Below are 15,380 nucleotides of genomic sequence, written 5' to 3' on the forward strand. Positions count from 1 at the left end.
TTTTAACTGGAAATATTTGATTTGAGATAAAGAAATAAATATACACTTCAAATAACTCGCTTTTCATTAAAAAATATTCCGGCATTTTTATTTATGTAAATGATAAAATATATTTCAAGACTTTTTCAACTGATTTAGCAATATTTGCAAGTGCTATTTCAACTTTACAAACTTATTTGACCAAGCAAACAATAAAATGATAACATAAATCATTATTTAAATAGAGATATTTTTGGTCATAAATGTTAAATGCGGGTGTTTTTTGTTTCTAGAATTTGTTTTTCGTGGAGTTTAAAACACTTTAGAATATAAAATTTGGAGTGTTTTCTACAGTTGATTATTTACATTGATTTCGTCGAAAAAAAAAGTTAAATAAAACGGTGCTTAGTAAACAAAAATGATTTTTTTCCCAAAACCTTAAAAACAGACATTATAATTATTTACGTTAAAATAGTAAATTTGAATGTTTTTTCTACATAAATAAACGAAAATGTCCGTAATAAAATGTGAAAATTTTTTATACTTTGCAAAACAACACCCCTAATATATTGTTCATGATCTATTATATACAGAACAAAAAGTATTTTTAACGTGAAATAAGAAGAAAGAAAAAAGGTATACGGTAGTTTTGGAAATTTGAAATTCTGCGGTACATTTTGAACTTACTAAAATGTTAAACGAAACGTTCAATCATGCTATGTTATTCCGTGTATTTTTTGTACATTTTTTTTAATTATACAAGACAAACCTGTAACTGCGTGTAGACAGAGATTCTTCACGTACAATTTCAATTTCAATTTCAATTTTATTTACAATAACACTCAGTTTGTATAATGTACAAAAACATGAGCAAATCAAATATGTAGACATATAAAAGAAATAGGTCACTATCAAAAATAGGTATATAACATAGAGGACAACTGCGTGACTAACGCTATTTTTAAATGTTATGCCCAAATGTAATATTTGAAAATACTGATAATTGCTTTACTTTCTTATCATGTAAAATGGATATCTTTTGAGTACACGTACAGACGATATATTCCGTTAGACTTTACCACTGTAGACAGATACAAGTATCTTTTAAAACAAACTGGCACTTTTTTTTAAAGACAGGATCAAATAAACTTGACCAGTAATAGGGAATGAAGTTTCATAAATATATTTTGGACATTCTCTTATTCAAATTGGACATATTCAGAGAGAATTTCAATTAATTTCTAATAAAAGTATTTTATCGTTAGATGAGCATAGTATATCTTGAAACTTTGTATCCGTTTATAAATTAATTTAGCTCAATTTCTTAATGTCTGTGTTAAATATTTTAAAAAGACATCTTTTAACATTCTCTAGTAATGATTTCTCATCTAATTTATTTATCAAAAATTTAGACTATAAAATACCGTTTCTTAACTATTGTCAATCTAAATATAAATTTTGGTAGGATGATTATATATGAATTTATAATGATTCAGAGTGAATTTAGGTTAATTTAATGATATTTATTTAATTCGTCTGCCTAAATGTTTACAGAGTTTCTTTATTGAAATCAAATGCATTTATTGTTTATGTAAAACTCTAAAAACATAGTTATATTGAATCACTCCTTGTGCTTCGTCCACGAAAAACACTCGTTCAAAGAAAAGGCTACTATGATTTTTTTCTCATTATATTTTGACAAGTAGGAAAAACAACCTTATTAGTATTCATGATATATCAATGTTTGAAGAGCAGGGGTAGGAAAAAACTAGAACATTTAAAACATTATATTCATGTTTTAAAAGTTGCACGTAGTTTATGACTAGTGCTTTTAAATTATGAAGATTTATCTTGTCACGAAGTAAAGACCCCTGTATGATAAATGAATGAAGTGTCATAATGTTGTATATAGTAGTTTTTATAAGCAGCGAATTTTATGTTTATTTGAGCCGCGTCACGACAAAACCAACATAATGGGTTTGCGACCAGCATGGATCCAGACCAGCCTGCGCATCCGCGCAGTCTGATCAGGATCCATGCTGTTCGCTATCAGTTTCTCTACTTGTTATAGGGTTTGTAAGCGAACAGCATGGATCCTGATCAGACTGCGCGGATGCGCAGGCTGGTCTGGATCCATGCTTGTCGCAAACCCATTATGTTGGTTTTGTCATGACGCGGCTCATTTTATGATACACTCGAGTCGGGACATTTCTCTCCACGTATTCAGTTGCAACGTAGATTTACATTATTCTCTCTCTCCAATTTTAATGACTGTGCATTTTTTGCATGGAAAATGCATTTCCTGTGTTGGTAAGGTATTTATTTCGTTTTTGTTGTGTGGCAGATTTGTTTCCGTTCTTATCATCATTATGAAAAGAGAAATGTGTGTACTGATAAAAAAAGTAGAAATATAAAGAACACTGAAGTGAAATGGAAAAAAAACTACCTGAAATTATTGTATTTTTATTGGTTTAATGACGTGTCTGTATATACATAGACGTGTTTTTTTTTTGGCACTAGCGTTTTATAGTGGTGCTTCAATAAGTTTTATCAGTTTATACATGTACTTACTTTTACAGGGGATTGGGGGTCTTTTTCAATTTTCTTTTCAATATATTCATTGATATTTTTTTTTTTTTGATGTGTAAGAATTTAGTACATGTGCATGTACCTGAAGTTTTATCTTGAGTGTTCGCTGCCAGGTATCTTTATTTCTTTATTTTAAGATGGAAATATGCTTTGTGTTGAAATATTAATACAACGTCAAAAGCATCTATGTCGTAAAACAGATAGTGTTGTCCAAGTCAATAAAAAAAATCCAATGATCTCTGAATGTGTGTACGGTCAAGAGGGAAAGAATCCGCATGATGTCGTAAGCGGATATGCCTCGGACAGATAAAAACTACGACCACGTGACCCATTAGTCGTATTTAGTATTGACATTTTATGATTATTATCACAAGTTTTCTGTTTTAATCTATTGACGAATTAAGCCCGGATAGAGGCCGTGTGTCAGGCAAGGGGGAAATATCATATCAGCTTTTGGCAGATTGTAAACCCCAGGTCACGTGCATTATTAATTCACTAAGATCGTGCATTATTTTATCAATTCAATTTTTTTTATGTATTACTCGCGCTTTATTTCATAAGCTTAGTTATTTTATTAAATCTTTACAATTTTTTCTGTTGTTTGTTTCCGGGATTCGTATAAAATTTGCGATGTATAATCAAATGAATTAACCATTAATTTAAAAGATATGTCATTGAATTTTTAAATACCAGAGTGATTTCCTGTTTAATGTATATGTTAATGCACAAAAATTAAATTATGATTTTTTTATGTGTAAAACGAAGTTAATTTATAATCTAAAGCCTAGAGGCATGTGTCAAAATATTAGCGTACAGACCGACTGTTGGTTTAAATAATAAACGCATTTTAAAAGCCCCTTTTAATGTGCAACAGTTTTCTATGACAAATATTGTACTTGGTTTTATCTGCAGATTTTAACAGATTTATATTTAGTGCCGAGCTAATTTATCTTGTGTAAATAATATTGCGCCATTTTCGGTGATAAAGCTTTGAAAGCAACAATTACTATACAGAAATGACGTAATAATTGGCACAGATATGTTAAACCCTCCTTTAAGTTGCTAGGCAACACAGAGCGCCAAGTTTTCCCATTACAGCTTACTTTATAAAAATAAATAATTACATATGCATTATTTATTGCCAACAAATACGCTGAGTTAAAGAATTTTTGTACTTAGTAATATATAAAGGTTTTCCCATGTCTTTATTTTCCATGTAACATTTTATAGAACACTGTAAGTGTTTTCATTTCCGATGGGAGAGTATAAATGTAAAAAACGTTAAAAATAGGCGCGAAGTTTCGCAGGAAATTCATACATTCATAACATTTGTAAACCTGTTTTGCATGAAGATAATACATCAAATGTCATCAAGTACATCCGTTTAAAATTTCCAGATTTTTTTGTGCTAAAAAAACCTTTTCTTTACATTTTCTGTCTTTTTATTTTTTCCCTTGCCTTTTAAATATTTAAAATAAAATTACACTAAAGAAATATTTATATAAAATCCCATATACATGACGTAACATGACTCAAAATTTTTTGGACTCTTCTTTGTTTCATCAAAACTGTTTCGTGCTTGTTTGAACTTTATCTCTATGAATGATAAAATCTACCAAACAAATTTAATTAATCATGAAGCTCGTTGGAAGTCGCCCAAATCCATGCCTCGCGTTGGACGTAGCTCCGCCCACATAGTATTTGATTGACATAAATTCCCATTAACGTCGTTTTCGCTTGAATACGTTCTGAAAGACGATACGGCCGTTTGTGCTCTATTTTTATTGCCCGATGTTTAATTTATCATACTAGACACACAAAGTAAATTACTTATTCTGTCATTTATGTTATTGTATATACGGTGTGGTCTGGTAGTGCTTAAACTATACATGTACAATGTGTATTAAAAAACCGGGAGAATTCTTGCACATTAAGTGCTTATTACGCTGCAACGTTCTCTTAAGATGCGCATCAAAGCACGGAATATAGTTAAATAGCTCGGAGTATGATAAATCAAACGCTTTAGGGGGAATAATTAATTGTGTTCACAAAGTTTACTATATGCTGAGACTTGAAACTGCGGATGTGATCTTATTCATCGTGAGGGGGATTTAGTGCTCTTATTATACCTGTGTAGCTGGAAATTTCAGTTCATTTATGCATATTATACAGAGTTCATGAATAGGAAATCATTTAATTTATTTTGCATATCGTTTAATAATGGACTTTCTTATGTGCAGGTTTTTTGATTTTCATAAAGGGAGATAATATCGGGGATAAATGGATTTAATGTGTTTCAACTATGTATGGAAACTTCATTGTTTTATAAGGTTTTTTTTCTTGGGGTCAATGAGGAAACAGTGAATGTTAACAAGATGTCAGGGGAGATAATTCAATAGCAAATATAAGGGGACATAACCTTTGTTCTACGATGGACATGTCTGGGAAAATTAGCATATGTCAAAGGGTAAGGTCATCATTTCATTTCATATACTTTAAATGTCAATATATATATAGATTCTTTTGCTTTAAAAATATATTACACGGTGTGCGTATAAATTAGCATGTGTGAAAGTTACTTTTACAGGGAGTTCAAATAACGCTTCATTTCAGCTGTTAGCCCCGTGCAAAGAGATATAAAATACATTTTAATTTGATATCATTTTGTTACTATGCCCTTTGCCGTCTTTTGAAATAGGAGATATAATTGTTAAAACGAGACTACACTGCGACGCCAGTAAAAAAAACTTGATTTGAATTTTATTAGCTTTGTTATAACGAAAAAATAGAGTGAAATGACAAAATTGCTATGGAGTTATGTACTCGTCTAAATGTCGTCTGCTTTATTTTCTTGGAAAACACAATTTCCGGTGTTTGATCGTCTCCCAGTGATATCGTGCAGTTGTATTGAAAAACTTTGGATGCTCTGGTATTGGGAAATACTTGACGAAGAGAAATAGACATTACTATTCACATGTATAATATATTTTATGAATAATTGATGAACCTTTTGACAGTGGTTTTATACTTGCAGAATTTCCATTTCTGAGATTAGATTTATCGGGGCAGGAAATGAATCGACAAGTTTTTGTTTTTTTGTACATTATGTAATCTGTCCGTATAGGTGATTGTGTAATACTATGTATTGATGATTTAAAGATGAAACTTTTAGTGATGTAGTTAAACAGAATGACTTGTCTAGAACGACCATTACAGGTAATCGTTCTAGACAGGTGGTGTCTTGATTCAGGTTAATTTAACATGTATTTGTAATTGAAAAAACCCAACAAAAAACAACAATGAGCTTTGACGAGAGGTTGGTAAGTCTATGCTCCTCTTTATTAGGATAGTTTGTCACACATGTTTGACTGTATATGTAAGTAGAAGTTTGACTGTATCATTTTAATCAGACAAAAATCAATGTCTTCAATGTCAGATTATATTGTCAATGTCGTCATTACACGATGAGCAGCGTAATGGTGTCAAGATCGTTTGATTTTATTTCCACGTACTTTATATATCGATTGTTTTACCACTTAAACTTACTCGGAAATCACGTGCACAATAACCAGGATATAACGGTGTGAACTCTACATTTAGTACTAACATTTTTTAATATTTATTTCTGCATCTTTTGTGGTTACTGTATCCTGCAATATGATGATGTTGATACTTAAGATTTCTGTCCAGTAATTGCAACATATTAATGTAGCTGGAACTCAAAACCGGAAGTACCAGTACGTAAAATAATTCGATAATATGAAGCAATGACGTATGAGCCAGGTATTCTCTATGTGGGATCAAATTATGTAACTTTATTTGAATTGCCATATGCTTCAACTCTGCAACAATGCTATCTGGATTTAAGTGCCACTGTTGTTTCGAAATCTTTTCGTGCTGTTGTTGTTGTTGTTGAAGGGATGGCTAACGTAATTTATAACAGTTTTGCACTTTCTTCAGTAGCATGTGGGCGATGTTTTGTGTTGTTTTATTTTTAATTTTTCGTAGCTTTCCTGATCCATGTGAAATTTAACAACATGCTTTTAATGTATGATAAGGAACTTTACTAGATCACCAATTACCCCAAGTGCACGTGAGAACTAATGTTGCCTTTTCATTATTTCCAACAGTCTGTTTTTTAGCACGCATTCTTCGTCTGCTGTATGGAAATTATCATAAGATTTCGTTTAATTTAGAGCCAGTCCGTATGTTAGAATGGTTCAGAAGAAATTTCTTTCTCTCTAATTTAACGCAATCAATTACACTATCTTGTTGCTTCTCGTTTGATACAATGCATCGTATGATATTTAGTGTGTCCGGTCAAGATATTTTGATGTAAAATGACCGTGAGAAACCACTGACCATAACATTTAGCGTATAATCTTACAGAATGGTGTGGTTTAATGTTACAGCTAGATCGTGGTGTTGCATTCATAGAATCAAACAGACGATAATGATAAATCAGCCGACATCTTTTTTTGTGTACGCAGATGAGAGAAAATGGTGTATAATATTGGTTTTCATGTTTGTTTTCCAAAAAATCATTGGATAATGAATAGTATACATAGATGACATAATAAATATTGCAAGCATAGAAATATATTGTTGTTTTCACATACGAAAAGACTGTAGTTGATAATACATGTACATGTATGTATAGATACTGCAGCTCCATCATGAATATGACGTGCAATTTTCATCCGATATAACGCTGAAGTCGTTTAATTTATTTTACTCTTTTAAACGACGATAGAGAAACAATTGAAATTATGTTTGGGTGTTTTTATTCAGCATCAATCTTCGTCATGTTTTATTATCTTGTCATTATTATTGCACAGAAAACTGTGCAATTTGTCACAAAATAATAAAACAAACTGCACACTTGCCTGTGCTTATTTCCCTGTATTTCATGTCACTTACGTTTATTAAGTAGTTTTGAAGACGGTTATGTTATAATGTTTAGAATGGGACATGCAGCTCCCAACCGTATCGTCTGCATCCTGCATCATTAACATGTCCATCAACTCCGAAAACATCGCAGACATGTACTTTCTACATGTATACGTACAATTCCTGTCGGCTCTATGGGAGAATTGTGGAACCAGACTTTCACAGGCAACATTAAAGATTACGAAAAAACGTGCTGTATAAATAAGTACGCGTCTTTCGCAACAATGGAGACGTTTTCGTTTACATCAACTTCAAATTTATTTGTCAGCCACTTGAGATGCGTTTATCGTAAATGCACGAGAACTGAACACGAACAAGTACTTTCAATGAGAATTCTGAAAAGTAACCTTAACAAATGATTGCATTTTTCGTCTTTGATAAAGACGTACTTGGGTTTCATTTTAAAGATTAGATCAGTATCTGGGGGAGTAAAGAAATCTTTAAATCGTGGCATATCTGATGAATTAACCTGATATATACATTACCTGTTCCCTTTTATGTTGTGTTTTTTTTTGTGTTGGTGGGTGTTTTATTTTCTTATAAAAAGAGTTTATTCAGTTTTTATTCAGAGGCTTAAGAATATTTTTTAAAGATAGATTTACGGTTTTAGGGACTACTTCTTTATTCTAAACAAATGGTCCAAAAGTAGAGCAAATCTTAGACAACGTTTGAGTTAAATTTCATTTTTTCCCTGACGTTATTTAGAATATGTGCAAGCGTTTGGCTTATTACCCTAACAATCAGTCTCGACAGACGCTTTTAATTATAAACATGTTCTTTGTATGAGACGAAGTGAAGACGTAATTTTAAATAATTTATTGCGCTTAAATCGTGTATTAATGCGTTAAATTCGTGAACGGTGTGCAATAGATTTTTTTTAGCTTAGACCAAAAACCTTGCTTTGATTATTAGACTAAACAGCACAGAGACCGTAGTCATAAATGTGTAATTTCCTACATTTTTTTTTTCGGTCATTAATTTTCGAGAACACGTATGCCCTGACAGATATAAATGATTATTATTCATACGTGTTTTACGAAATTACATAAGTGCATAAAACAGCATGAACGTTTAATAAGTCGATGATATGTATGTATTATTTTTATGTAAGTGTTGGATTGTGTTCTATTCTGTTCTTTGTAACCACAACTTTTTATCATACAACAACAACATCACCACCAGCAAAAACAACAACAAAACCAGTCCTAGCCCCCAAGATAGCAGACAGATAACAAAAATATATTTTCGTACTCCGTCCTGTTTCAAAACAATGAAAATACCACAAAAAAAAGAACACACATAACCGGACATTCATTCTTTTAATACAAAGAATAAAACATTGGTCATATAAAGACATACCCTGTGGATTCAGTTCACCAATAAGTATATCAGTAAATCAACAGTGACTGTAGCACAAGAAACAAGGTTCGACTGTTATTTGGTTATACTGTGTATATATATAAAGACGAAACTTCATTAAGTGGTTTCACAATAAACCTCTTGTGTATGTTTTTATTAACTGTACACAGATCCGGATGTGAGATATAAACGCCTTTATAACATTACCCAAAGTTGAACAAAATTGTATAAAATTATTTGCGAAAACTACTTCTGTATTTACGAACAATGACCCCGTTCACCTTTCTCATACATTCTTATCTAACGATTGTAAAAACTCGTAGTTAGAAATTCAAACCCTCTACACTTTAACATAATAATCGTTATCAGAACCTAACATCTTCTAACATAAGCGTAATACCGCCTCGTTCTGCACAAAGTGGGCGGGGTAAACAGTTTTTCGACAAAGCCAGTCACAATCATAATGATTTATATGGATTACTCAAGGAATCTCCTCATTAGACGGATAAATAAGTTCAATTCAACGCCACCGATTTTATGGATTGGCCGCCTATTGAAAAATATGTACGCTTTGTACACCGTAATTACGTAGATGAACGGAAAGATAAACGCGGATTTTGTATCCAAATACCTACAAAAACAAGTTATAATAGTAAATACCATTGAATGAAATGTACCCATAACAAGCTTACCCAATACGGATTTTTAAAATGTTATACGCGATAACCCGAATGCCTTGCATTACATAAAGAGTTTTAACTCTTCACATACCTGTTGAAATTAATATCTTTTTACAAGCTTTCTTGTTTGTTTTTTTCTCTCCGATAGCTCGTTATAGTTTCCAGTTACATTTATTTCCTGTCAATAGTTTTCCCCCACATTATCTTTGATTTCTTTACCTGCTCTTTTGATAAAAGTTATTTTGCTCAATGAAATAAAACTTTTAAAGATCTTAAATACGTCTTTAACAAAAATAGAAAGAAAGAAAACACTGATAATGCGCTGCAATGGGCCGATTTTCAAGTATTAACATTTCAGACAAAATTTTAGAATTATTTAAAATGAGATATCTGTTATGAGAATCTTCAAAGGGAAATGTAACACCGTTTAATGGAGGAGTTTTTGTCTCAGGTGTGTATAACACTAATCTTTAGGAAGACTTTATGAAGGCGGTCCATGACGCATTCCATGTCTGAAACTGGAACCCTGGATACAGAAAAATTAAAACCTTGACCCGACGCAAAACAGCCATAACTTAAGCTTTGTTTTTATATTTGATAATACCTTAATGCTTGTAAAGAAATACATGCACGTAGCTCTCAGTATAACAAGATAAAAATTGCAATTAATATTCTAGTCATGATGTTTGAAGGGATATGAAAATATTTAATTCTCTTTCTTTATAAACGAATTTGACGCTAATCCATACATTATTTCCTTTCAAACATATTTTAACTAAAGCGATGGACGAGCGATTTCCATTGATTGTTTACTATAAATTGACAATATACCCCTTTTTAAAGCTATGAATCTGCTGCCTATTGTTTGAATTTTTAAAAAAGAATAATTTCAAAATACTTGTTTGAAAGAAGTACGTTTATATATTCCGTTAGCAGCGTATGCAACAATCACTTTCCTGCTAAGATATGATAATATATCGTTCCCGTACATTACACTATAAATCATTTACAAAAATATTTAATTAGAAATAGTTTTATATCCTTTAACGTATACACGTATATTTTTGTATATAGAACAGAAAAGGTTAGTTATTGGCGGAACGTTGAGAAGGTTTTTTTTTCTTCAACTGTTATATAACTTTTATACATAAATTCGTATAAAACTATCGGCGTTTTTTTTTGTAGTCAAACTTAAGATATTCCCTTTAATTTCATTGCTTTAATCAGAACATTATTTGTAACTGATAAGATTTAAACGGTTAAATTTTACCAATTTCACATAATTATTAATTATCCATTTCCGAAAGTCATTGAACTATTTTTTTTTGTATATTTTGCTGAATCATTTAAATACAAATTTCTCAAAGTATTAGGTTTACTACTGTTCTTGATTGATTCATTCATTGTGATTTTCGTACGTTAATTAATTTTGTAAATTTCACGAATACACCATTTGAATACTGATGATTTTTCAAGGTACACATGTTTTCCACATCATGAAACAGTTATTTTGTTAAGTTTTGCTTTCAAGCTTTAATGCGTATTTTTATTCTGTCAAATAAAAGTATAAGTCAGGTATACCGAGAAAAATTCCCCATCCCCTAGTCAAACTTAATAATATAAATAGTCATTTATTTCCACACATCTATTTTCTACACACTTTACGACAGATATCCAGAGATTATTTTAAAATTCTACGGATTTATATATCTTTCATGACCGTGATTTTTTCGTATCACCTGATGTGCAGGAATTGTTCTTTCATGTACAATTTAATTATTATTTATTCTTACTTTCAGCTGGACCGAAGCTTCCGGAAAATGGAACGGTTCAAGCGTCTGCGTGTATCGGAAGTTAATCCTCACTTGATTTGTGTCCTTTGCGGCGGTTATTACATCGATGCCACAACCATTATAGAATGTCTACATACATGTAAGTCTCCTTATTATATGTTTGTATGAATTTCTCTTGTTGTAGGTATTTGACTAATTGAGTTCTTCCATAAATAGTTTCCACAAAGAAATCACAATAACATGCGTCCATATAACATTGATATTGTGACAAATTATTTTCTTGGTCAAAGCGATTGTAACCAGAAAGAGTCCGGACTAACAGGAAGATATTTTCATTTCACTAAGAACAAGCTTGTAAAGGGTCGGCTTGCAAAGAAAGTGATCATTGTGTAAAGGCAAGTATCTTCCCAGGTATAATCGTTTATGAAAACTTTGCAAGTACGTGAGTTATTGGAATTTTATTTTTATTTTCATTTCCAGTTCCAAATGTCTGAACATTCGGAATACTCGCCTGCATCCAATAATCCTTATATGAAGTTTCAGGAAAGGATATCCGTTTCCTGAAATTTGACTTCTAGCAAGTAAACCGTCGTCTAATAAACTAATATCCTAAATTCTCTAATGTGAAATCAATTCAAATCAACAGAACACTAATGACTGTTTACTTAATTTTAGTAACAAATACATTTTGAAGTATTCTTCTTTTTCATAAAATATAAGAACAAAAAAGAAATAGACGCCAAGTCGCTGTCACTTCCGGTAGATTCATATTTCATAATAATCATCCTTTCCCGAATTGGGTTTCTCTCGAGTTTGGATTCTTAGTGAGTTTATGTTCTCAAATAGACTCGACATTAAATATAAATAGCAAACATTTACAGTGTAATGTGGTACTAAATTTTGTTTCAGATTGTAGTATGACGTTTTGAGTTCACTAAAAGGCTTTTAATTATTCAATGTATAATTGGTCATTACTATCAGACATTTTGCAACTATTGGTACTTTACAATGTACTGATTATTATGGGGGAGCGTTGCTTTATTTTATTTTGTAATTTCATTTTGACTCGACAACGGAACCGAGAACACCGGCCCTGAATTTGGAATATGCCTGATATTTTAACTTTAACTTGCACTTACTATTTTAAGAGTACGATGTGCCTGAAGTTGTCAATCTTACTTTGAACCGGTAATATATAGATTGTTTTCATTGGTTAACTTTGAAGTATGACTCGTACTTTGAAAAAGAATATTACCGTTATTATGAAAGCCTTGTTTCTGAATCACGTTGTTTCTCTTTTTCGAAATAATTTATAATAAATGTTTTGCGTCATCAATTTACGTCCAACCGTCAGTTATTAGGAAGGAAAAACTGGAAATTCCTCTGCCAAGGTAATTAATTATATTGTCAACATTTCTGGATAAGAAAACTCAAAAGTTCATTTGTTATTTACGTCTGATCCACTTGTTTCCCTTGTTTATGTTTTCTGTTAATTGAAAATTCTTTGATCTTGCCGACGATTAATTGTAATCTATTTAAACAAATATGTCAGGTAGACATTACACGTGATTAAAGTGGTGTTTATAAAGGCAAACTTTTATAGAGTAAAAATTTTATAAACTAAAATAAACGTTTATGGGTGCTATTTTTGAAAATTTTATTTTGTATAAAACATGATTTATATATATAAAATATGCATATAAAGTACAAACACATAATCAAACAAAGTAATAATATATGAATATGAATTTCACAATAGCTTTATCTTGAAATACTGTAGAAATGCATACTAACACCCCCTCCCTCCAATGCTCATTCTTTGCAAAACCCATAATGTGCAGCTCTTGTGGGTTTTTTTCCTGTTAAATTTCGATTTACAATCTTCCAATACTTCCATTAAATACGGAGGGTTCATTAATACCATCTTAATATCCTCTTTCTAGATTGTTTCCAATCAATAATGGAGAATTAATGACCAGAATTGAGCTATTGGGCGACATTTAGCTATAATTTCATGCCCATTTTATGTGTTCGCTTCCGTCAGAATTGATCGGAATGCTTCGGTGAAGTAGCTAGAAGTTCTTTCTCTATGGAATCTTTACCCCGCCATTCGTGCCACTCGTGCGCGCGTGCAACCATACCTCCCTTGTAGAAACATTTTGCGAATGATACATTTTTTTATTTAGAAACCTTATATGTTTATATAAGAAAATCATATTCTGCTTAATTGCGGTCAACGTCCGAAGTACAAAGAAAGGAAAAACCATGGGCAATCAATTATATCATATAATTATGTGTGGCGTCCAGGAGATGGCATTAAAGTTAGGAAAAATACAAATAATTACGGCAATAAGAAATATATCTTTTCCTTTGTGTTTTATATAACTCTTTCGTAAGTGTTTTCATATACTGACGTCACTTGGAGAAGAACGCTTTTACACAATACGTTATATCATTTTGATTTATATTCACTAACGTTTTATGTCCACATAAATATTTGTAGTTTTTCGGGCAAAACTGAAATGATGGTGACTGTAAGCAGTTTCGTGATAAACTATACTAGTATACATTATATAATGTATACATTCTGTGTAGTTTTTTCTCTCGTATGTTTTGTGGAATTGACGTCACCGTCAAAGCTATAAAAGTAACGCGCCTTCAGGCAGTTTGCTATAACGTAGTATCCATATTATTATTATTGACATTTCTGATAAAGGGAACTTTCTAATGGCTATATCTGATCATATTTATGCACGTTTTATCTTTACAATTTTGTGTTGTAATACCTAATATAGAAGATGAAAGATAAACGATAACAGACTCTCTGTATACGATAGCTTCGCTAACTTTATAAGTCTGGAAGTAATGTAAATATATCCAAATAGAAATTCGTCATCAAAACATGACGTCAATGTTTAATTTCGTTAATCATGTTAAACCGTTATTGCAAATGAAGTACATTCATTTAATACGTAGCAAGTCAGTTCATAGTTGAAACAATATATAATTGTTCTATAATTTGAAAATTAAAAAAAAGGATTAAAAAAACTGCATCTGCATCTTTCATCATTTTTTTCTTCTGAGAACAAAAAATACATCCGTCAGACGTTTTCAAACGTTGTTCAAATGTTTATATAGCACCGTGGATCGATATGTAGGAACCACTTTTGGAATACGATCTTGGTATTTTCACAAGTCTGTTTGTTTCGTATATTAGCCACATAATTACGTTTTTGTTGAATGATGTTTTGGTTTATATTCAAACCAAAAAAAGATAATAACAGTTTTATGTAGCCTTGAACTGCTTTGTATAAAATTTATCGAACCGAGAGCTGATTACTTAATTAAGTTATGATTGTTATTTTTTGTTGTTGGTAAATTGAAGAAAAACAAAACAGTATATATTTAGAATAACATTTCAATGATATAAAAATTGAAATTGAGATTATCTTCTTCCAAAGTAAATGTAATAATGTATTTGCCAATCAGTATTCTATTCTATTCTATTCCATTCAATTATATTTCATTCCATAACATTTACAGGTGTTTTTAAAAAAACCTGAAACATAGCTGACATCAAGAAAATATCCCATTCTTAATGAACATTCTTTGTTAAGTCGTTTTAAAATGTAAGGGTTTTTTATATTAAATGTGTTATAATCAACAGAGAGGGAGAGATTATGTTTGACTGCTGATTACGATGTCCAGACATCTACCAGAATGTTAAATTTGTTTTGTAAATGGCTATTGATCGAACCCCTTACTTACCACCCTAGGAGACAGGCGGCGAAATGTTCTACTTTACAAAGAAGCACAGACTACATTAGGTTCTAATGGTTGACAAATTAATGACTTTTCCAAAGGCTGCGCTTTGTGGTTTTAACCAAATTTTGCGGTTAAGCCAAGAACACCGTGGACGAATAATCGTCGAGTAAACATTGTAAAGTTACGCATTTTTATCTGAAAGTACGGACTATAAAGTTACTACAAATTATGCTGAGCGGAACGATCAAGTTCCTTTCTCCGCCAA

The 15,380-nt window shown here is 31.4% G+C and overlaps 1 protein-coding gene across 2 annotated transcripts in view; it reads left to right on the forward strand.

Annotated features, from left to right (window-relative positions):
* LOC132745131 (nipped-B-like protein) overlaps window positions 1-15,380 on the forward strand; it is a 61,555-nt gene that overhangs the window by 14,131 nt on the left and 32,044 nt on the right. Inside the window, exons 1-2 of one of the 2 annotated variants that reach the window (XM_060733960.1) lie at window positions 4,323-5,035; window positions 11,357-11,489. In XM_060733960.1, coding sequence (XP_060589943.1) covers window positions 5,000-5,035; window positions 11,357-11,489 — 169 coding nt within the window. In that variant the 5' untranslated portion in view covers window positions 4,323-4,999. Of the gene's footprint in view, window positions 1-4,322; window positions 5,036-11,356; window positions 11,490-15,380 lie in introns of those variants that run through there. The other variant, XM_060733962.1, reaches the window with a different exon arrangement.

Source organism: Ruditapes philippinarum, unplaced genomic scaffold (genome assembly GCF_026571515.1).
Source record: "Ruditapes philippinarum isolate M1 unplaced genomic scaffold, ASM2657151v2 ctg153_1_1_1_1, whole genome shotgun sequence".
Lineage (NCBI taxonomy): Eukaryota > Metazoa > Mollusca > Bivalvia > Venerida > Veneridae > Ruditapes > Ruditapes philippinarum.